At 38.0% G+C, this 24,802-nt stretch overlaps 1 protein-coding gene and 1 pseudogene across 1 annotated transcript; one reads left to right on the top strand and one right to left on the bottom strand.

Annotated features, from left to right (window-relative positions):
• The first annotated feature begins 9,044 nt into the window (after positions 1–9,044).
• On the top strand, positions 9,045–21,968 carry LOC112213208 (RNA polymerase-associated protein CTR9 homolog). Its single transcript, XM_033321902.1, is given in 16 exon segments — positions 9,045–9,054; positions 13,397–13,407; positions 13,622–13,720; positions 13,788–14,027; positions 14,107–14,679; positions 14,752–14,871; positions 14,961–15,271; positions 15,344–15,869; positions 15,936–16,130; positions 16,206–16,322; positions 16,409–16,719; positions 16,792–17,126; positions 17,213–17,387; positions 17,917–18,291; positions 21,232–21,498; positions 21,592–21,968. Coding segments are annotated over 16 exon segments (3,762 nt in total). The 3' UTR covers positions 21,689–21,968.
• An 868-nt stretch (positions 21,969–22,836) lies between these two features.
• Positions 22,837–23,580, bottom strand: LOC112213205 (annotated as a pseudogene).
• Between the last annotated feature and the right edge of the window lie 1,222 nt (positions 23,581–24,802).

Raw genomic sequence — 24,802 nt, 5'->3', positions numbered from 1 at the left:
AGAGGGGAAGAAAAAGGGGGGAAAAAGAAGTAAGCAGAATCGACTGGGTCGCGTAAATCAAGGGGTGGCCAGGTCGATTCCACTGCAACCCCTACGTTCGTGAGACTTCTATCACTGCTGGTGTTTTATCGAGCGGTTCCCGTGCCACAGCCTACCTTCAACCTTAAATTACAAGGTCGCCGCTATAGAAAGCCCGCAAAGCACAGATATTCCCTAGCGTGTAAGTCGTCGTGTCAGGGACGAAGACTCGAACGCTGTTAACGAAACGCTATCGTGTTTGATTCGAACGACGCACAGGGTGGTTTGTACAGAGTGCTTCAAGGTTGAGCACTTTTCGGAGTAGACGATGAATTTTTATTCGATAGATAGGAATATTTTCATCGAAAGAATTCGATGATTCTAATTTAAAAAATTGATGAATTTTCATTCGAGAATGTTTTGGCGAAAAACGTACTGCTTGTTATCCATAGCTGGAAGATTAGATTATACGATATCGAGGGTTAAAAATTGGAATATGTTGGAATACGATCGTTGGAATCTTTAATCTGCAATTTTGTCGAATTAACTGCCAACTTGTCAGATTTTTAAGTGTAGGGGTTGTGGATGCTTTTAACGACTGGAGATTTGGAATTAGGGAAATGGTGGGATTTTCAAGTTCAGAATTTTATGGCTAAGGATAGTAAGATTTTATTGGTTGGAATATTGACATTTTTATTCTGATTGTGAGATAAAAAAAGAAAAAAGTGTGGAATTTAAACTGGTAGATTTTCGGCTCTAGAGAATCGTATCTCTAAAATGTAGATCCTTAGAATTTAGGTTCCTGGGATTTAGGATTATATATCTTGGGAGCTTGAAATTTAGCGTTCTAAGGATTAGCACCATGGAATTTACGAGACTAGAATCTAAAAGGATTAAAGACTCTATAACAGGAAATTTAGCTGCTCGGTATTATTTTAACCTAGATTCATCATCGTTATCCAACTGGAAGCTAACAAGGTGTGTCAAAACATGTCCATCCTCTCGTCAACAAATATTTTTCTCAATTTTAACTTCTCAGTCTGAAAGGACGAATCAAGCTATTCTTTTGGCTTGTCTGTGTCGTTGACTTAGTCATGTACTTTATCAATATTTCTTTAAAGAATTTCTAAATAAGAGACAACCTGGACAAGTAGGTCAGGTAAAAATATGTGCTACCTATTCCAGACATATCTGCTGAAATATTTACGGAAATTGATTTATTGCATTGATTAGAAACTTATATCACATATTTATAAATATATGAATATATGTATTTATAGACATATGTCTATACATTTTTATAACTGCATAAATTAGTTTTGACAAATTCTAATGCAAAGTTACAAATAAAAATTGTAATAAATCTCTTTATAAATCAACTTCTGCTGGAAATTTCACCTTCGAATATCTTACAAATGCATAGAACGCACATAATATGCAAAAAAAGAAAATATAAAACAGTGAAACAGATCTTTGCATAGTTGTATTCATGAAAATAATATAAATTCGCATAAACTTCACTAATATAACAAATTATGAAGATTTCCAGTACTTTTTAACTTTCTAAATAGGAAGTAAGCTACTTCCCACGCATCAGTTTAAAAGCGGATCATCCACGTTGATAAGCTATAGAAAATTGTCGTGAGACTCTATGACGCGTATAGTTTCACCATTTCGTCGGATGAAATAGGATAACGAGTATGATTGAAGACGGAAAGCGGAGGAGAATGTTGAGGAGTAAAGGGGTGGTTTCGCGAATGGTTAAATGGAAAGCGATTTAAACCCCTCGGACCAGATTTATTTTGCAATTTAGCCTGACAGTATGCTGTTCATCTCGCGAATCTGTGATTTCCAACTTAAATAATTCATAGCCCCTAATACGAATAGTAATGACGGCCGTTTAAAATCCCTGTCCCGTTGAAATATTCAGGTCGCGAGAATTTTCCTCCATCGCCTCCGTCGACGAAATAAACGAAACCATAACTGTTTACGTGACGATTGAATTAACGATTGTAAATCAAAACAACGCCGGGAATATTTCAACGAGAGAAGGACAGGGTGAACCATTAATTTGAATCCCGTTGCTGACCAATGGGGATAGGTGGAACCGTGGAAACAGACGATCATTGTTAGAGCGAGTGGTGATGTTGGAATCAGAGAAATCGAAAGAAGAATTTGGTCATTTTTGTTGCATCTTTTTTATCTTTTTTTTTTTATTTGAAGGAATCCGTATGTCCGGCATTTCGTTCGATATTTAGTTTAGTAATGCGACAAAAGTTATGCTTTTAATTTGAGATTTGAGAATTTAATGGTAGAACCGTTGATCTTTAATATGTATCGATATATTATACGTACGATGTAAAAATAATTAGTCATGTACTTTATCAATATTTCTTTAAAGAATTTCTAAATAAGAGACAACCTGGACAAGTAGGTCAGGTAAAAATATGTGCTACCTATTCCAGACATATCTGCTGAAATATTTACGGAAATTGATTTATTGCATTGATTAGAAACTTATATCACATATTTATAAATATATGAATATATGTATTTATAGACATATGTCTATACATTTTTATAACTGCATAAATTAGTTTTGACAAATTCTAATGCAAAGTTACAAATAAAAATTGTAATAAATCTCTTTATAAATCAACTTCTGCTGGAAATTTCACCTTCGAATATCTTACAAATGCATAGAACGCACATAATATGCAAAAAAAGAAAATATAAAACAGTGAAACAGATCTTTGCATAGTTGTATTCATGAAAATAATATAAATTCGCATAAACTTCACTAATATAACAAATTATGAAGATTTCCAGTACTTTTTAACTTTCTAAATAGGAAGTAAGCTACTTCCCACGCATCAGTTTAAAAGCGGATCATCCACGTTGATAAGCTATAGAAAATTGTCGTGAGACTCTATGACGCGTATAGTTTCACCATTTCGTCGGATGAAATAGGATAACGAGTATGATTGAAGACGGAAAGCGGAGGAGAATGTTGAGGAGTAAAGGGGTGGTTTCGCGAATGGTTAAATGGAAAGCGATTTAAACCCCTCGGACCAGATTTATTTTGCAATTTAGCCTGACAGTATGCTGTTCATCTCGCGAATCTGTGATTTCCAACTTAAATAATTCATAGCCCCTAATACGAATAGTAATGACGGCCGTTTAAAATCCCTGTCCCGTTGAAATATTCAGGTCGCGAGAATTTTCCTCCATCGCCTCCGTCGACGAAATAAACGAAACCATAACTGTTTACGTGACGATTGAATTAACGATTGTAAATCAAAACAACGCCGGGAATATTTCAACGAGAGAAGGACAGGGTGAACCATTAATTTGAATCCCGTTGCTGACCAATGGGGATAGGTGGAACCGTGGAAACAGACGATCATTGTTAGAGCGAGTGGTGATGTTGGAATCAGAGAAATCGAAAGAAGAATTTGGTCATTTTTGTTGCATCTTTTTTATCTTTTTTTTTTTATTTGAAGGAATCCGTATGTCCGGCATTTCGTTCGATATTTAGTTTAGTAATGCGACAAAAGTTATGCTTTTAATTTGAGATTTGAGAATTTAATGGTAGAACCGTTGATCTTTAATATGTATCGATATATTATACGTACGATGTAAAAATAATTGGACATGTGTAGTGAAGATTAATTTTGAAATATTAAAAAAAAAAAAGATAAGAGAATTTTAATTACCCTCTATTTCATTTTTTAATCAAAAGATAAGAAACTTTCCACCTTTGAGTCTTAGTTTGTTAATCATAAATTAAGAAAATTTCCGTTCATCTCCTTCGTTAACAAATACATTAAAAAGTAAGCATATTATTTTTAATGCTCTCCCTTCTTCACCTACTAACACTTCCTTCACCTTTTAGCACCTTGCAAGAAGAAAAAAGATTGCCGTTTCTTCTTGCACCCTAATAAAATTCCCATTTCCAGTGTGTTCCTTTAAAACCCGGATTCCCAACCTGTATAAATATTTTCGTGCCTATCTAAATATTTAATAAGAATTGCGTTCTGGAATACCAATTTTCAATATGCTTTTACCTGATTAAAAATGCTTTTTTCTATATACACAATCTTGCTCGAATTGCGACTGAACAAAGCTACTCTCTAGATCGTAAGATTTTGGGAATAAAAATTTCCGGTACACGTCGAAATACGATTAGACAATTCAATTTCTCAGCTTTTGTTCGAATTAATTGTTAACTTTTCAAACATTAAAGAGCTGGTGTTTTTTTTTTCCAAGAGAAACTCCGGAAGAATATCGTCACGAATATCGTATAAGGAAGGAACAGAAGTAGGAAGGAACGCGATGTCTCGAAATGGAAGATGTTTCGCGAACTAGCTCTGAAAATCGCGATCGTGGCGATGATTCGCGCGAAGCACAGGGTTGGATGCGACGCGATTCAGCAGAATCCGAAATCGCTGACTGCCACGCGGTTCTGTTTCCCGTTCTCGCGGTTTTATCCGGTGCTATCCCCGGTGGCTTCCGTGTTTATGCCACGCGAACCACCAGTTTTGCCGTATCCTCCTTTCGACCGGTTCTCTCATCCCTACCAGAGACGATTATACGTCATAATTTCCGTTTAATTGACTAATATCCTCGCCATGGCGGCCAACAACCGGCCGAAAACGATAGTCGGAACACGGTTCTCTGTATATTAGGTTACGTTATAAGCGAGGCATTATCGCGTTATTACAACGGGGTGAAAACGCCAGTTGATCTCCTACGTATACACCGCGAATGTTGTAATTAAAATTTGTTGCTCCTACCGTGTTCGGAAACTTTGATTATAAAGGTTGATTACTGGTTGCATAGGTGGTAAGAGATGTTACGTTAGGTTATTGTAAACTATGATGGAAGTTTCGGTTGATCTGTTTAATGGATAGTACACGTTACATCATGGGGTTATTACGGGTATTACGATATCAGTTCAGCGGCTACTGGCATCGGATAACCCCACTTTTGATCTTGCTACGGATACATTTTGGCGGAGATTGTATTAGATGTTATAGGAGCTTGAGGAAAGTTTAGAAGTTAAACTACTTTGGTAACCTGTTTTTCGAGCAGTTAACTTATTTGCAATCGTTTTAGCCAATTGACGAAAGTTCTATTAGGATGTAACTTCATATTTGGTTTAGTAACATTTATATTTAGTACGTTCCGAGAGAAACGAAATTCCACAGAAGTAGTTAATCTTTTTAGCTGATATTAGATTGTAACAGTTACCATATGTATCATAAATTTGAATCATCGTTATTGATACAATACAAATTGCAATAAATATCGTAAATTTAGTAGAATCTATTTGCAATGACGACTCTAGACAGTCAATCGATCTAAAGTCTTCTTTAAAAGGACAACAGTTAACGAAGACGTGGGAAATCTTACATTAGAAATAAATGCAAGTCGTCAAACAGGTCTTAGAATAAAATCGAACTTACCTTGGCACGTTTGGTGTACTTCAGGTATTGATAATGATGATTATCATAGTTGAAGACATGAGGAGTCAAAGTGATGTCACGGTTCCGCGACATCTTGCCAGAGAGTGATTTCTGTCTTTGCAGCTGCATCTTCTTGTTGTGTGCACGCAGGTCGGCCGCTGGAAAATTCAATTCGTAACGTAGATTTTCATAAACCAAATGCTCGATGAAGCAAAAATCGTGGGAAAGTTCACCGCTGAAAATTCAGAATGGCGAAACGAAGACTCATTAAACGCGTGTAAATAAATGAGCATTTGCATTCGACACACGCGGCGACAAGTTTTCCCATGATTTTTAAACAAACGCGACGACACTGTCGGCCACAAAGCGATAAAACTCGGTTGTCGACGTTTACACGGCCGTTTCCGAATATTTTATGCCTTGTCCGCCGTAGCTTTATTAGCCGACCTGTGTTCGTTCGCATCGCGTTTAACTGCCAATGCTGTTTTCCGCCCGTATCTACAATTAAACATAAAAACGGAGGTGAAATGGAAAGTATTTAAAATAACATTCGACAACATCGAGTTAATCTCTGAAGGTATCTCGAAACGTTCGTGGATGTGGATATTTTCCAGTAATTTCATTCGATCGATGTCTTGAACATACATACGTGTATTGCCACTTACGCAGTTAGATTGACGTTGATAGATATTTTAACTTCCGTTCCTCGAATATAACCGAACCATCAATTCGGATTTTCTCAAACAATACCACGATAATCTATTGTTTCAGAGAAATATATGGATCCCTTCCATTATCTTCAAACTGTACTCTTACTTATGTAAACTAGATTGATGTTGATGGACTTTATGCATCTCGATTTCTAGAATAACATAATTGAAAATTCAACGTATGAAATTTTAATGGACAACCTTAACAGGAAATATCGTAGGAAATACCGCAGAAAAACATTGTACGATATACGCTTGTCATCTCATTTACGATATACGCTTGTCATCTCATTTACGATATTCCATCTGATTAATTAAGCGATGTGTCAAGTTCGTCTTTGTATATCGAGAAAGAAACGAAAATGATAGAAATGTTCCTGAACTCCAAAGCGTAATACGTTTCCTTAGACTCGGACTCGTTCGTTCCTCATTTCGAGAACACGCGACCTCGTACGCTTTAACAGTGACATTATTGTTCTAACAGGCAATTATGAATATTCATAGTAGATGTGTTTGTCCGTGGAAGCAGGCGGAGAGACGCAAATACGAGCTCCACTGCTAAACCGACAATGCGCGGTTGCTTATGAATAAACTAACGAATTAATTCCGCCTGTAAAATCAGAAAACGTTCGCGCGAATTCGAGATTACGAACGGTTCGTTAAGGTAATTAAACGTCTCCCCCACCCCTATACGCGTCCTATTTTCAAAATATATAATAAGAAAAAAGAATATTGCAATTCATTCATTACAAAAAAAAAGGAGAAATAAAAAAGAAATAAAGAAATAAAAAAGGTTGTTCTGAAAAGAGATAAGAAAAAATGTTTCCATTTATAAACGTGTGAAAATTCGTTTTGGGAAATTGATCGGGGACGTTCTCCGGTTTGATACCGCTATCGATATCGATTCTGGATTTTCGATACGCCACAAAGGAGTATCCTGGAACCATTAATTCGCCTCTCAAAAGCTGTCTGCGATAAATCAAACCGGCTTTCTGGATAATAAATCGAGTTTGCATGGCCTATATTCGCCTTTCCCTATCTTTCGTGTATCCTTCATTCCTGTATCCCTTTTTACGTAACATCGCGAAAGCTGCGTTTTGTTATGCTAATTCAATTTATAACTTTTTTGCAATCCATGAATTTTGTACGTCTCGATCGGAAAGAAGACTTTTAACGTATTAGTTCTAAGACGTTTCAAGTTTTAGTGGGTTTGCTAATGTCTCGAATGAAACGTGAATATTTTCTTTTAATATTTTGCGTCTTATGGTTGAGAAAAGCACGGTCCGATCGAAAATGAACGCAGAGAGAAAATGAGCCGAAGCGATCGAATGCAACGTAATCGGTTAATGCTAGGAGAGAAATATCAAAGTTTTTCGGTATCTCGAGTATTTTAAGCAAATTCTACACGAAGTTGACCTGAATACTTCGCTGCACGCGAAGAGAGGATGTCGCGGATAAATTGCCCCACGCGAGTTTCTTCAAGGCTGAAAGAACTGTAAAATTCTTCTACTTTAGACTTTCACGGAAATCTAATTTTCAACTCTTGGTACTTTATCTTGGCGGAAACTACTGTATAAACTTCTACATCTCCTCCAAAATTTTATATCAAGTTAGATATATGTAGTTTTTATTCTGGACGCTTTAAAAGGGTGCGCTATGCAAATCAGGGCACGCGAGTTTTTGTGAACCCTGAAATAACTGTAATATCGTTTTACGTTAAGTTTCGTTGGCGTGTTTGGCGTGTGATTAAATTCAAATAGAATTTATGTAGAAATGATTAAATTTATTATATACTACTACATAATAATATTTAACTACAGAGTACCATCTATTTTCGTGCGAGTTTCTACGTGGACTGTGGTAAAAGGAAATTTATGTTATTTCAAAATTAAAACGTTCTTTCTGAAATGGATAGAATTTCATACTAAATGACGTCGTACTAATAATTAAATTATATTCTGGCATGAGAAACGTACATGTGATACGCCACGCTCAAATGTCATTTGACACCAAGGGGTTGATTTCTATTCCGATCCCATATAGATGATCCCTATTTTTAGAGTAACTTTTTTTTAATATTAAACTTTATGAGAATCAGGTCATTTGTTATTCGTTTATCCACATACATATTTTAGAATATAAAAGCTACATCTCTATTGATTTTTTGATTTTCATGTCGCTTGAAGGATAAAAAGAAGCATTTGTATCTGTCGTAGCTAACAAGAGGAGTACAGCTAACACAAGTCTTTAAAGAACCATGTATAATAATCCACTGATTCGTTTGTAATAATATACAAAATACAGAAGACATAGGTAAAGACATAAATAACGTACGTCGACTCGAAATCAAACTAAAAAAAGGAAAGTTTCAAAAATATAAAATCGATTGCCAATATATTGAATCCTAAAATTGGTCTTTTCATATACAAATGAATCTTTACCAAAAATCTCGTATACAAATTCTTCGTCTCAAGATTCGTTTTCATAGTTGATGGAATTTTACCAAAATAACAACGAAACTAAACGAAACAATACTCGATCTCTAATTTCTCTAATATTCTATTATTCCAAATTTTTCTTCCATTCAAATTCATTGACCAAATAGCAACATCTGCTCTATCCGTATCACCCGTTTTACCTTTTAACTTGCAACAAGGCTTGTTCCATAAGCAGTTTGATACGTAAGAACGATGTTCACGCGAGCTCGAACCCACTGACACCGATTTCCAGCGTTTAGAAAACGTTTCCGCGACGAGATACACGCGATCCTCACCTTTGCAGGGGCAGAATCCTTTGCAGGCGATGCGAACTGACGTGTGGTGGATGCAATTGTGGTATTCCAGTCGGCATGGCGAACTGTACGTGCGATTATCGCTTCCGCAAAGGAACGTTGGCTTCACCACAGGACATTCTTGACATCTGGAACAAAAGGGGGAAGCACGCGCGCGCGCGTCGTTAAATGAAACTGTTCTCCGCGCAACGCTTTAATTGCTCGAGTGCATTTCCCTTCTATTTTCCCTTCATTCTCCATTTCCATAACTTTGTTTCCACCGCACGAAGTGGACGATATTAAAATACCGCGAACCTACGCTCCCTACGAGCAGATTCTCACATTTTTAGATCTTTCAGTTTCCCCTCTTTTAACGATCTTCCCTCGTTTTGATAAACTTTCGCTTGGTAGTAGACTTGCAAACGCGGTATTTTCCTGCTTTGCATTTGTCGTCGTTGATACGACTGCAATTAGCGACTCGTTGTTAATATTTCATTTCTGATAATAAAAGCAACGTCTTAGCTTTGATATTACAAAATCTGTGTTGTCCCTTTATGCATTTTTCCATGTCTCGACTAAAGTATTAGCGTTTGTCGGTTATAAGATAGGAGACGTGTTATTTTCGTGCAATGGATTCGATTATCAGTTTATAATCAGCCGTGTCCACTACCAAATTTCCAATTTGCCAAAGAGAGAACAAACGTATAAATTTCTTTAGATTTAATTACGAATAGTTAATTACGAATTTCCAGCAAGTAGTTGAAGAATGACTTTAATATTTGGATCTATTCTTTCATTCGCTCAAACTGTGTCGATTATGCCATACAAGGATAATAACCAAGACAAAGATGATCATGCCCTATTCGTTAAATAGAGGAATTTCCTTCCAAACAAATCTACAATGTTTCCAAAACAAGTCGAAATAGCTGGCTTTTAACGTAATACGATAAAAGGCGATTCAGAGCAGGTTTTTCATTAGCGTAGCATAGCTTGATTAAAAAAGTAAATTACTCTATTATTCCTTTTCGTATCTGTTTCTTTTTTCTTTTACTAGAACAAAGGGTAATTAAATGGATTTTGCATATAACGAGGAGCGTTCCTCAACGTAATAAAGGAACTGTATTAAAAACTAAATTTCGCTTTTCAGCCTGTGTCGTGTATCGTAATTATATAACATAATAACGTCGATAAAGTACTGGGAGCAGGGATGGTTGAGTTCTTTGTCAAAATTCGCTCGCCATACCCTCCCTCGCGTAGGGCGGAAAAAATTCCGGAATTTCCGTAATGCTAGACGAGAGAGAGAGAGAGAGAGAGAGAGCTTCATAATCGTTAAGCACTGCATCGTCGTAACACGAAATTACCAGGCTGTAAGGGTTGGGCGCCAGTCTGCGCGCACCAACAATGTTGCACGTCTCGTGAACAGGGATGTCTCGTAAACTGAAATACTATTATAATGCGTTTAGCGTGCTCGCACGAGCGGCTATGTTAATTATAATTTTATAATATTACTTCCTGCATATATTATGCCATTAAATTTTCTTTGCTTAGAATTCCCTTAACGGGACAGTGAAAAATGTTCCCGGCACCGGCAACCACTGGGAAACACGATGGCGCATGGCAGAGAGCCAGATAAATATTGCTGCGAATCGTGTAACCTGTGAACATCAGTGTATTCTTCCTGTGTTTCGATAATGAAAACATCCTCGTGTTTGGAATTTATTCGTTAGGCGATAGGCACCGTGTGAATTAAGTGATTTATGACCGAGTTGATGATGTTTCCGTTATTCGGGATTTTGGAATTCTTTTGATGGAATGGTTTTTGAGATTGGATCGACTGATCAGCGAACAACTGATTTAGTTAGCCTTCTTAACTAGATCATCAAAATTATCATGTGATTATCGTAGATTTAAATAAGTCGTCGTGTACAATCAGATCATGTTGAATCTTCCTAATGGAACGATACAAATTGCCATAAATACAGGGTGGTTGGTAACTGGTGCTACAAGCGGAAAGGGGGTGATTCTACGCGAAAAAAGAAGTTGAAAATATAGAATAAAAATTTTTTTAAATTTTCTTTTTTAATTTTTTCATCGAGACGATCTACAGTGAGATCCGTTATAACGAGACGTGATAAAGTGCACGCGTACCGAGCGAAAATTCAAAGTCGATTTTCTCGAAAACAAAGCCTCAAACGAAACATTTTTATTCTATATTTTCGACTTCTTTTTTCGCGTAGAATTACCCCCTTTCCGCTTGTACCAACCACCCTGTATATTGCAATAAGTTTCTTCAGGTGTGTAACTGATTCGTGGAAACACTGATTCTATCGTTACACTCGTTTCACTCTCTCACGTTTCGCATCAATTTTCTTTGTAATTTTCAATCATAAATTTATAATAATTGCTCTAATTACAACAATTTTCCTCAAGTCTTTAACCAACGAAGATATACGCGCGATATTTAGAAAAACCGATTCCACTCCTCGCTCGTTTCATTCTCTTAGGCACATCCATTTTCTTCGCAATTAACCAGTCAAAAAGGGCAATGTTCTTCCCACTTTTCAACCATAAACTTATAATGCTTGTCCCCGATTACAACGATTTTCCTGGAATAGCAGGAGCTAATGAAAACGTACATGCGATATTACAAAAACTTCTTAATTACATCCATTTGATCGAGCCATAAAAATTTCAACCATAAATTACAATCTCTTTTCCGCCCTGCAGAGAATCCACTAGGCGCTTAATCATTCCTCCGTTTCATCCTCCATCTTTAATCCTCGAAACGAAAATAAAAGGAAGAAATTACGCTCCTTCGGGTTGCGTCAGCTGAAATTCTCGAGCCGGTTTCTCGATTAGCAAGCTCGAATCAACAGTTGTAGCTACGAAGAGCACGGTATAAATGGTACCGCGTAGAATTACGAGCGGTTATGGCGGCATAATAAAGAAGGGTCGCTCTGCGGATTCGGCCACAATGCCGACCCGCTAGGTTGCGCCTCGAGAATTTGTGGTTGTCGGCAAACGCGTAATTAGTTTAAACCGAGTAACGCGGTAATTAAGCCGGTTTAACTCCTTTATCAAGACGGCGGCCTGCGGCTTCTCGGCCACCTCTTCTCGTCGTCCACGAGAATTCGCCTTCTGACTCGAGCTAGGTGACTTGCAACGCTCGTGGACACATTTCTAAAGGATGAAAGACAACGAAGCTTTGATATCAGGAAGATTCGATATTAATGTTTCAGGAGCAAATGTTCCATTCCAGTTGTCTCTGTATGTTTTATTAAAAAAAAAAAAAAAAGAATCTTGTAGAATGGTTTGTATAAATAAATTTTCAAGAATTTATCATTTTTATGTCCAAATATCTGACGAAGATACGTTCTTTGGTATAAGAGAATAGAAACAATTGGAAAATTGGTTAATTAATACCGATGGATTGTTCCTTGGTGATAGGAAAGAAGGTGCATAATACGCGTGATATGCGAAAATATATGAGATATGATGTTCGTTGGATTAACAAAATTTTTCCTCAAGTTCCATTTCTTTTGTTGTAGCGATAAAAATAAGAAATTGCACAAACATTCGCGGTCTAATTGTTGACAACAGAAAGGTTCAAAATCAACTCTATCCAAAGCAAATATATCGATCCTTTACTTACTCGATAACTTCCGAAACCATAATGTTGGCTGTAAACAACGTGTACTAGCATCTCTTCAGTCTGTTAAATAGAAAGTTTTTGTCGAAACCGCGAGACTAAAATTGTTACTTATCAATTATTCGATCGGTTCGATAACGTCAGAGTCGATTGGCCACGTAATCTCGATACCTGCTTCCGGGAACGAATTAATTCGCGCGTGCGTTCGATTGCATTCGTGCAATTTCGTTCGCTCGATGAAACGAAACCGCTGGTCGTAATTAATCGAGCATCGTTACAGATTGTTAATCGACGATTTAATCCCTGGCTTGTTTTGATGGGAAACGAATGGTTCTTTATCCGTTCTTTAAATATCTTGAAATTTGTCCTCGATATGAAATATAAATGACTATTGTTTCATATTTGTTTTAATCGCACAATTTTGGACTAATTTTTTGATCTTATTTTGTTCATATTGTTTACAATATGTTTCCCATTTATGTCATGTACAGTGAAATGTTAAACATTAGACATTTGTTAGTTGAAATTGAATCTGTAGCGGCACATGAGTTAGAGGACAATTCAAATCACGTTGTTGTTTTGCCTCGGGACATTGACACAGCCCTGACGCATGAAACGTAATGATAAATAAACTCCGGGCAAAACAATGTCGCCGCTACATGTAACCGTCGAATAAAGACGAATTTGAATTTTCTGACTTTCCCCTGACCAGTATAAATAAACGAAAGCGATCGCGGGCGAGTAGTTATTATCCGAGTTATTATCTGAGTTATTATTCGAGTTATTATTCGAGTTATTATTCGAGTTATTATCAGAGTTATTATTCGAGTTAGTATCTATCAGTATCTACGAGTATCTTTCTGTATCGACGAGCTATCTACCGAGTTATCGACGATTATCTAGCGAGCATTTACTGTTAATGTGTTAATTAGCTTTTTGTTTACTCAAATCCCTCACCAAATCTCGCTGATTAATTTTTTTAATATATTAAATTACATTCTATTAGGTAATCGAGTTAGACCTGGATCAATTACCAGAAATAGATGGGATTCTTGATAATTTACGTCAAGGACGTCTACGACTTAATATTTGGGTCAATTTGGCTGTAGGTACCTCAAATTATAATAGATATAATAGAAAAGCTACAAGACATTAAACATATTGTATTATAGCTTGAATATTACAAACAACATAAAATCGAACATTTCATTAAAATACTTGAATCTTCTTGGATTGATGCTGCTATTGATTATTGTAACTATGAACAAGATCAAATGCGTGCGTTGGATATGTTGGCTGCATATTATGTGCAGGAAGCCAACAGAGAAAAGGATAAAGCCAGAAAGAAAGATCTATTTGCAAAAGCCACTCTATTATATACAACTGCAGATAAGATTATTATGTATGACGAGGTATATATCATTTTTAATATTTTATTTGATGCCTGGAAATATTTATGTATTATTTATATAATACTTCCTTGTGCTATAGAATCATTTACTTGGCAGAGCTTATCTCTGCCTCCTGGAAGAGGATAGGATGGCTCAGGCTGATGCCCAATTTAATTTTGTACTAAGTCGGTCTCCAAATAATATTCCTTCCCTACTGGGAAAAGCATGCATAGCGTTTAACAAAAGAGATTACAGAGATGCGCTTGCTTTTTATAAAAAGGCATTGAGAACAAATCCAAATTGTCCAGCTGCTGTGAGGTTGGGGATGGCGCATTGTTTTATGAAATTAAATAACCAGGAAAAAGCGTATTTAGCATTTGAAAGAGCTTTACAGTTAGATGACCGATGTGTTGGAGCATTAGTTGGACTTTCAGTACTGAAACTGAATCAAGGACAGTCTGATAGTATCAAAGCTGGTGTTCAAATGTTATCAAGAGCTTATATCATTGACTCAACTAATTCCATGGTGTTGAATCATTTGGCAAATCATTTTTTCTATAAAAAGAACTATATTAAAGTACAGAACTTAGCCCTCTATGCATTTCAGAATACTGCGAACGAGGTTATGCGTGCAGAAAGTTGCTATCAATTAGCCAGAGTATTTCATGTTCAAGTAAGTGTACGATATAAGTAAGTTTACATATATACATACTTAAAATTTTGAAAAATAATTTAACTATTTCAGGCTGACTATGACCAAGCGTTTCGATATTACTATCAGGCAATACAATTTGCGCCTCCAGTTTTTGTATTACCATACTTCGGTTTAGGTCAAATGCATGTTTATCGTGGTGATGCAGAAAATGTAAGCATAACGTGTTATATATATTATTATATACTATATATGATAGGGTAAAACTAATAAATTTTACATACACTGTTTTTAAATCACAGGCAGCGAAATGTTTCGAAAAGGTGTTGGAAGTGCAGCCAAATAATTATGAAACAATGAAAATTCTTGGATCTCTTTACGCAAATTCAAGTTCTCAATCCAAACGCAACATTGCTAAAAACCACCTTCAGAAAGTAACTCAACAATTTCCGGATGATATTGAAGCATGGATTGAATTGGCTCAAATATTGGAGCAAAGTGACCATAATGCCGCCTTAAATGCATATGGTATGGTAACTCGGATTTTAAAAGAAAATGTCCAGGCAGATATACCACCAGAAATTCTAAATAATGTTGGTGCTCTACATTATAGGTATGTTTCATATTTCCTTATTTTAATTTATTTTATCTGCTATCAAGGTTAAAACTTATTACTTTATCACAGACTTGGAAACTTTGAAGAAGCTAGGAAAAATTTTGAGGAATCTTTAACGCGTTCCAAAGCTGATGTCTTACACGATCCTGTATACTATAACTCAATTACAGTTACGACGACATATAATTTGGCTCGTTTGAACGAAGCTTTATGTATATTTGATAAAGCAGAAAACTTATACAAATCCATTTTATGGAAACATCCAAACTATATAGATTGTTATTTACGACTTGGCTGTATGGCTCGAGATAAAGGACAAATTTATGAAGCGATTGATTGGTTTAAGGATGCTTTAAGCATAAATAACGAGCACCCAGGTGCATGGTCTCTTTTGGGTAACTTACATTTCGATAAAATGCAATGGGGCCCTAGCCAGAAGAAATTCGAAAGAATTTTAACAAATCCAGAAACAAGTACCGATGCCTATTCTTTGATTGCTTTGGGTAACATTTGGTTGCAAATGTTGTATCAAAGTAGAAAAGATAAAGATCAAAAGAAGCGATATCAAGACAGAGCATTGGCTATATATAAAAAGGTATGATACTAAAAAATAATAAATCTTCCTATTCGTATATACATATATAGATATTGAAATTCATAGGTTTTGCAAAACGATCCTAAAAATATTTGGGCTGCAAATGGAATAGGAGCTGTACTAGCGCATAAAGGTTGTGTAAATGAAGCTAAAGATATTTTTTCTCAAGTTCGAGAAGCAACAGCAGAATTTTGCGATGTATGGTTGAATATTGCGCACATTTATGTAGAGCAAAAACAATTCTTTAACGCTATCCAACTGGTAACTTTCCGTTTTGTATGTAATACGATATGATAACGTTTCGGCATCTATTTTATAAAATATATCTTTTTACAGTATATAAACTGCCTTCGGAAGTTCTATAAATACCATCATGTCAAAGTTTTGCAATATCTTGGAAGAGCTTACTTTAAAGCTGGTAAATTAAAAGAAGCAAAATTGACATTTTTAAAGGTGAGCCAGAAACATTGTGTCATGCTCTGATATCGTTAATATTGATTAAAGAAGAATAACTAATCAATTTCATTATATCAATTTAGGGAAGAAGAGTAGCTCCACAGGACACTGTTTTGTTATACAATGTTGCACTTGTCCTTCAATGTCTAGCGACACAAATTTTGAAGGATGAGAAGTCCACATTAACAACAGTGCTCCAGGCAGTTTACGAATTGCGAATCTCACATAAATACTTCCAATATCTATCAACGCATGAAGGTAAAATTTGGCAACTTGCGAAAGCAAAAGCAAAGTGCTGTCAAGATCTTTTATCGCAAGCGCAATATCATGTTGCCAGAGCTAGACAATGGGACGAGGAAGAAAAAATGTTTAGGAGAAAACAAGAAGAAGAAAGGTAATTATATCAACATAATTAGCATATGGAATACATCAAACATCATAATGATGATCTTGTATTAATGTATAGACAAGCATTTAAAATGCGACAAATGGAAGAACTACGGAGACTTGAAGAAATGCAACGACAAAAAGAACAGGAAATGTTACAGAAACGTTTAGAGTACGTTGAAAAGACAAAGAACGCTTTGGTATTCGATGCAATGTCTTCGGAAAAACCTGGAAGGAAAGGAAAACAAGCACGCATTGATCAATACGTTAGTGACAGTGGTAGTTCTGGAAGAGAGGAAAGTCGGGAGGAAGCTCGTAGACAAAGGAAACGCAAAAGAAAAGCAAGTGAACGTAAAGAAAACAGGGTCAAGGGTAAAGTAATGCGCAAGAAAAAGATGGGGAGTAGAGAAAGTGGTAAGATAGTATTTCATGATCTTCGATTATACGCATCATTAATTTGCGTTTTTCAAAAAATATATATTTTATTTTGCAATATTCAGGTTCAGAAAGTGATCGACTCAAGCCGAAACGTGGAAGAAAAGGGATTATTAAGAAAGACAGAGCATTTTGGAGAAGTACAGCTGAGACTGCAAAGAGAAAGATGCCTTTATCGAAGGAAATTATATCAACGAGCGAATCTGATAGCGATTTAGGAGGTTTTAAAATTGCCAACCGGTAAGGATCATTCATTTTATGAGAATGAGGTGGTTTATTATACGTGTTGGGTGGTTTATTAAAGAGATGCGTGATAAAATTGTAATAGTTAGTGTATATTAAAATCACTTTAAGTACAAGTACACAGATAGTGTATGTCGGTCGTTATCGTCGCTCGCTCAGTGCTACTGTTCAACTTTACCCTCGTTATTCGACTGTATAACTCGCTATAATCATTCGCTATAATGATTCGCTATACTAATTCGCTATACTAATTCGCTATACTAATTCGCTATACTGATTCGCTATACTAGTTCGTTATACTAATCGTCCTAGAGGGCATGTTCGTCTATCGACCGATAGTATCACAAAAAGATTAAATGTAACTCCGGTTGACGATTACAAATAACGGCGATAATATTTTGTCCGGAGTTCGTTTACCTTTGAACCTAGCCAACCAAAACAACGTTGACTCATGTGCCGCTACAAGAATATAATATACTGAGATATGTAATAAATAAATTAATGGCGTCGTTAATTTGTTTTTCAGAGGTAAAAGCCGTAACGGAGGTCACGTACGCAGAAACAGACGAATTATGTATCACTTAGAAGAATCCCGTACATCGAAATCTAGGTCTCGTTCCAGATCGAAATTTAGAAGCCGTTCTAGAAGTAGTTCACGATTGGGATCACGATCACGATCACGATCAGGAATTCAATCTCGATCCGTATTTCGTCCACGGTCTAGATCTCGTTCAGGTTCCAAGCTGAGAAGTCAATCGTGTTCGAAAAGTCCGTCGAGATCCAGATTCGTTGCAGAGAAAAGTGGTCCACGCCCGACATCAAGATCAGGGTCGTGGAAGAGGCAATCGCGATCAAGATCGCGTAGTGGTTTGAGGGAAAGTGAATCGCAGCCAAGATCAAGGCCGGGTTTTGTAGCTAGTGCACGATCAAGATTGGGTTCTGTAGCTAGTGCACAATCGAAATCAGGCTTTGCACGTAGTACACGTTCGAGACCGGGATCTACAGCTAGTACACAATCAAGATCGGGTTCTGCAAGTAGCGCGCGATCAAGATCGGGTTCTCCAGCTAGTGCACGATCGAAATCAGGCTCTCCACGTAGTGCACGTTCGAGATCGGGATCTGCAGCTAGTGCACGATCAAGATCGGGCTCTCCAGCTCGTGCACGATCGAAATCAGGCTCTGCACGTAATGCACGTATGAGATCGGGATCTGTAGCTAGCGCACGTTCCAGATCGGGATCTGCAGCTAACGTACATTCGAGATCGGAATCTGCAGCTAGTGCACAATCAAGATCGGGTTCTGCAGGTAGCGCACGATCAAGATCGGGCTCTCCAGCTAGTGCACGATCGAAATCAGGCTCTGCACGTAGTGCACGTTCGAGCTCGGGATCTGCAGCTAGTGCACGATCAAGATCGGATTCTGCAGCTAGTGCACGTTCGAGATCAGAATCTGCAGGTAGCGCACGTTCGAGTTCGGGATCTGCAGCTAGTGCACGTTCGAGATCGAGTTCTGCATCTAGCCCATCATCAAGATCGGGTTCTGCAGCTAGTGCACGATCGAGATCAGGATCTGCAGGTAGCGCACGTTCGAGATCGGGATCTGCAGCTAGTGCACGTTCGAGATCGGGTTCTGCATCTAGCCCATCATCAAGATCGGGTTCTGCAGCTAGTGCACGATCGAGATCAGGATCTGCAGGTAGCGCACGTTCGAGATCGGGATCTGCAGCTAGCGCACGTTCGAGATCGGGATCTGCAGCTAGTGCACGATCAAGATCGGGTTCTCCAGCTAATGTACCATCAAAATCAAGCTCTCCACGTAGTGCACGTTCGAGATCGGGATCTGCAGCTAGTGCACGATCAAGATCGGGTTCTCCAGCTAATGTACCATCAAAATCAAGCTCTCCACGTAGTGCACGTTCGAGATCGGGATCTGCAGCTAGTGCACGATCAAGATCGGGTTCTCCAGCTAATGTACCATCAAAATCAAGCTCTCCACGTAGTGCACGTTCGAGATCGGGATCTGCAGCTAGTGCACGATCAAGATCGGGTTCTCCAGCTAATGTACCATCAAAATCAAGCTCTCCACGTAGTGCACGTTCGAGATCGGGATCTGCAGCTAGTGCACGATCAAGATCGGGTTCTCCAGCTAATGTACCATCAAAATCAAGCTCTCCACGTAGTGCACGTTCGAGATCGGGATCTGCAGCTAGTGCACGATCAAGATCGGGTTCTCCAGCTAATGTACCATCAAAATCAAGCTCTCCACGTAGTGCACGTTCGAGATCGGGATCTGCAGCTAGTGCACGATCAAGATCGGGTTCTCCAGCTAATGTACCATCAAAATCAGGCTCTCCACGTAGTGCACGTTCGAGATCGGGATCTGCAGCTAGTGCACGTTCGAGATCGGGTTCTGCATCTAGCCCATCATCAAGATCGGGTTCTGCAGCTAGTGCACGATCGAGATCAGGCTCTGCAGGTAGTGCACGATCGAAATTAGGCTCTCCACGTAGTGCACGATCGAAATTAGGCTCTCCACGTAGTGCACGTTTGAGGTCGGAATCTGCAGCTAGTGCACGATCAAGATCGGGTTCTCCAGCTAATGTACCATCAAAATCAAGCTCTCCACGTAGTGCACGTTCGAGATCGGGATCTGCAGCTAGCGCACGTACGAGATCGGGATCTGCAGATAGCGCAAGATCAATATGGGGCTCTGCAGATAGCGCAAGTTCGATATGGGGTCCTGTAGCTAGCCTACTACCAAGATGGGGTTCGCCAGCTAACGCACGCTCAAGATCGAGATCTGCAGATGGCGCAAGATCAATATGGGATTCTGCAGCTAGCACACGATCGGAATCAGGCTCTCCACGTATTGCACGTTCGAGATCGGAATCTGCAGCTAGTGCACGATCAAGATCGGGTTCTGCAGATAGCGCAAGATCAAGATGGGGTTCTCCAGCTAGCTCACTATCGAGACCAGGCTCCGCACGTAGTGTACGTTTGAGATCGGGTTCTGTAGCCAGCGCACCATCGAGATTAGGCTTCGCACGTAGTGTACGTTTGAGTTCGTTTTCTGCAGCTAGTGCACGATCAAAATCAGCTTCTGCACGTAGTGCACGTTTGAGATGCGGATCTGCAGTTACTGCACGATCAATATTGGGTTCTGCAGATAGCGCAAGATCAAGATGGGGTCTTCCAGCTAGCGCACTATTGAGACCAGGCTACGCACGTAGTGCACGTTTGAGATCGGGTTCTGTAGCTAGCGCACTATCGAGATCAGGCTCCGCACGTAGTGTACGTTTGAGATCGGGTTCTGTAGCTAGCGCACTATTGAGATCAGGTTCCGCACGTAATGTACGTTTGAGATCGGGATCTCTAGCTAGCGCATCATCGAGATCAGGCTCCGCACGTAGTGTACGTTTGAGATCGGGTTCTACAGCTAGCGCACTATTGAGATCAGGTTCCGTACGTAGTGTACGTTTAAGATCGGGTTTTGTAGCTAGTGCGCGATCAATATCGGGTTTTACAGATAGCGCAAGATCAAGATGGGGTCTTACAGCTAGCGCACTATTGAGACCAGGCTCCGCACGCAGTGTACGGTTGAGATCGGGTTCTGTAGCTAGCGCACCATCGAGATCAGGCTCCGCACGTAGTATACGTTTGAGATGGGTTTCTGCAGCTAGTGCACGATCAATATCGGGTTTTGCAGATAGCGCAACATCAAGATGGGGTCTTACAGCTAGCGCACTATTGAGACGAAGCTCCGCACGTAGTATACGTTTGAGATCGGGTTCTACAGCTAGCGCACGTTTGAGATGGAGTTCTGCATCTAGCGCACGATCAAGATTGGGTTCTGCAGCTAGTGCACGATCAAGATCGGGTTTTGCAGCTGGAGTACGATCGAGATCAAGGTCTACTGGTGGTTCCAGAAAAGTAGCTTCGCGATCAAGGTCAAGATCATAATCAGGATCAAGGAGTGGTTCACAGTCGGGGAGACGTATATCAAGAAGCAGAAGCCGATCAAAATGTAAATCTGTGTCAAGATCTAGATCGCGTTCCGGCTCACGGTCAAAGAGTGGCTCTTGAAGTCGCAGCGCTACTGGATCAGCAAGGTAAATAAAAAGAACATCAAAATACACTCACCGAAACGAAATATAGCTCCCGTGATACCGTGATGGTCACATATTGCGTTTATTTTATTCCAGCTCTGCTACTCTAGAGTCGAGAAAATCAGTTTTGAGCAGTGATGTTGGTTCCCGCCAATCGAGTACAGATCGAGGAGGTGGCAACGAAAGCGAATAAACGCGGAAAATCCAACCTTGGATTACTTTTTGTAAGAGCCAAATTTATAAAAATGAAATATATATAACTTTCGCGATATATTTGTTAACACACGTTTGAAAGGACCGTTCGAATTGAAACAGGATTGTTACGCTAAGATGGCAATTGGCAATCGTTCGAGCTTACGAGTAGCTTCGATTTATCGATCTCTAGAATTAAACGATCTCTAGATGGAGCGACTTCAGTGTTTCGGACGTAATATTTCGGACAATTGAATATTTGTTTTATGTTCGAGGGTTATAAGAACACCCCGTAGTTTTAGTCGAAACCGTGTGTTTATGTTCTTCACATTGCATTTAAAGCGAAGTATTATTTCACGATACAAGGTAATTTTATGTAAAATTATTACGATTTTATCTAGTTCAATGCACAAACCGTTTTGCTTTCTAATTAGTTATCTGTTGATACCTTGTATGATAAACAAATAGTTTTAATTGTTATTGTACACTCACATTGTTTAATATAAAAGAAGATATGTTAGGGTTGTGTTAACAACCAATGTATTGTTTTATATCAAAAATTATAAATAAAAGATTATAAAAATTGACGTTTTTATTATGTCTCTCTGAAATGTATTACACAATTAAAATATTTTATATATGCACGATTAAAGTTTTTTATGTATCAATAAAAACAGTTACATGAAACAAATGATTAAAGTTTTGTAGAGGTTAATAACATTGGTGCCACTTCATATGTCATTACGTTGTCATTACATATTATGTTCAACAGTCAATCAACTTAACAACGTATTTATAATGCTTTTTAATTCAGTTTTTTCTACTAGACATTCATCTAGATCGTCTGAACTCCTTTCTGGATATTTTCGATCCGGTTTCTAGAACACATTTATAATTGTCTTCTATTTGTATACCTGCATGTTTGGTACTTAGAAGGAGGACTCTTACGTTAGGTTTACTTTTATACGCAGTAAGCGTGCAGTTTTCTGATTTATATAAATTTGAGGAAAGCAAAGTCATCTTGTCCTTTTTTCTCTTGAGCATCGAGTTTCATCTTTCCCCGTACAAGGGAAACCATTCAAAATATGTTTTGTTTGGACGTCAACTGCAAACCAAAATCTAATGCCAAATTTATGAGGCTTATTCGGCATATATTGCGTAAACCTGCATCGGGTTTTCGTTGGAAATAATTGTTCATCTATTGAGATATTTTCATATGGCTTGTAACAAGCCTGGCTATTACTTATAAGTCTGTTCCATATTTCGGATATCAGCGCAAATTTATCTGTTTGTAATCTTTCGGAGGCTTTCAATGATCTCGCTTCATACGCGTCCCGGGCATATAGAATTCCTAGAAAATTACGTAACTTAGCAACTGTGATTGTCCGTCTTTTTTCAAAACTCGATGCGCCTCGGTTTCAGTGCAATCTTTTATCTGGTTCCATTATGTGTCTGCCAATTATCAATTCGAAAGTACTAGTTACACAGCCCGATATAATATTTCTCTTAGCACAGCCAGTAGGTCCTGCGATATCCTTGAATATCATACGAACGGGCGTCCTACCTCTAGATCCGTCTGCTTTCAGTTTTATCCACTGTGTCCCATCAATCGCAATTTCAATTTCACCCATTACATTTTGGGATGTGCTTGGAATGCTCGTTGTTTCATCCTCGGAGTCAGAACTAGAAGAAAATATGCATCCTTTTCTTGTTACGATACACTTTCAAGAAGTTTTCCTCTTCATTATCCGAAGATCCTTCTATCTCTCCACTTTCAGTGTATTCACAACTTTCACTGTCAGCTTCGCTTTGGCCTAATTCGTATTGATCTTCTTCGGAGGTATCCTCAGAACAATCTTCATTGATATTGACAATTTTGTTCAATATCTTATTATATTATTATCTTATTATATTATATATCTCCTGGAATTAGTCATGATTGCTAGAAAAGGTGGATTGGTTAAAAAAAAGAAAATACTGTGCCCAAATTCAATTATCCTATTGTAAATACTTACAATAAGCGAAGACAATAATGGGAAATGTCTACAATAACTGAAACTTTTGCACACTGTCTTTGAAAAACGATTTGTTTATGAAATCAGCTAGCTCGTCAATTTGACGAGTTTCGTAGAGATAGGTACACTACATACAGATTTAGAAAGATTAGAAAGCCTAGAAAAAAATAATTGTGTGTATAAATTCCTTAGATGAAATGATTAATGTACGATGAAAAATGGTTAAAATTAATGCTATGGTTTTTCGGATGTTTCATTTCGAAGTTTAAAATCCATCAAATTGACGGGTCCCGTAAACCTAGTGTTAAACATCTTTCTTTCCTCAGGGAGGAAGATTAAGGTATTAAAATAAAATGAAAAAAAGAAAAAAATTGCTGCTTTTATGCTGAGAGAGAAATTACTCGAAATATTCTCGCTGAATTTTTCAAGCACTGTGCTTTGCAATAATTTTACGGTAGAAGAAATACGCTCGTGACCCTTCTTTGCACGGAGAACACAATTTTCCCTGGAGATGGTTTTCGGGAACAGAGAAATTCGAATCGAATTTCGTTGCACACTGGCTAGAATGTTCATATTTATGTAAACTACTAGTCGCCCTCCTTTTCTCTATACTTTTCTCTGCGGACGCTCGCAAACTTACGTCTGAAATGTTTAAATTTTGAACAAGAATTCGCTACCAAATATTTCTTTTCTTTCCCTGTACATTTTCCAGGACTGTTGATACACACGTGTAACATATATGCGTAACAAATAGCATTCCAATATTTTATATATTTATCTCATCCAGGTTGAACACGTAGCACGAATTTTACATTTAACATCGCACCTTTCATATCATGTCCAAACTAATTTCCTAATAGTTTACCCTGCTACTTAATAAATTTAATAGATTCCTATCACAACGTGTATATTAGGTTGTCTGGAAAGCGTCTTTCCACGTGTTTTTTACAATACACCTTCATACAAACGTGAAACAAAGTCTGTGAAATGTCGTGGTGTTTATCTCAACAGAACAAAATGGATCGTATGTAATTCGACAAAATAATATAAAACAAAAAAAAAAAGATTGTGCGTCTATTATTTCCTCATAAAACGGAAGA

Source organism: Bombus impatiens, unplaced genomic scaffold (genome assembly GCF_000188095.3).
Source record: "Bombus impatiens unplaced genomic scaffold, BIMP_2.2 scf_0526, whole genome shotgun sequence".
In the NCBI taxonomy this organism is placed as follows: Eukaryota; Metazoa; Arthropoda; class Insecta; order Hymenoptera; family Apidae; genus Bombus; species Bombus impatiens.
Note: the sequence above shows the minus strand (reverse complement) of the source record. Positions and strands in the feature narration are given on the sequence as shown.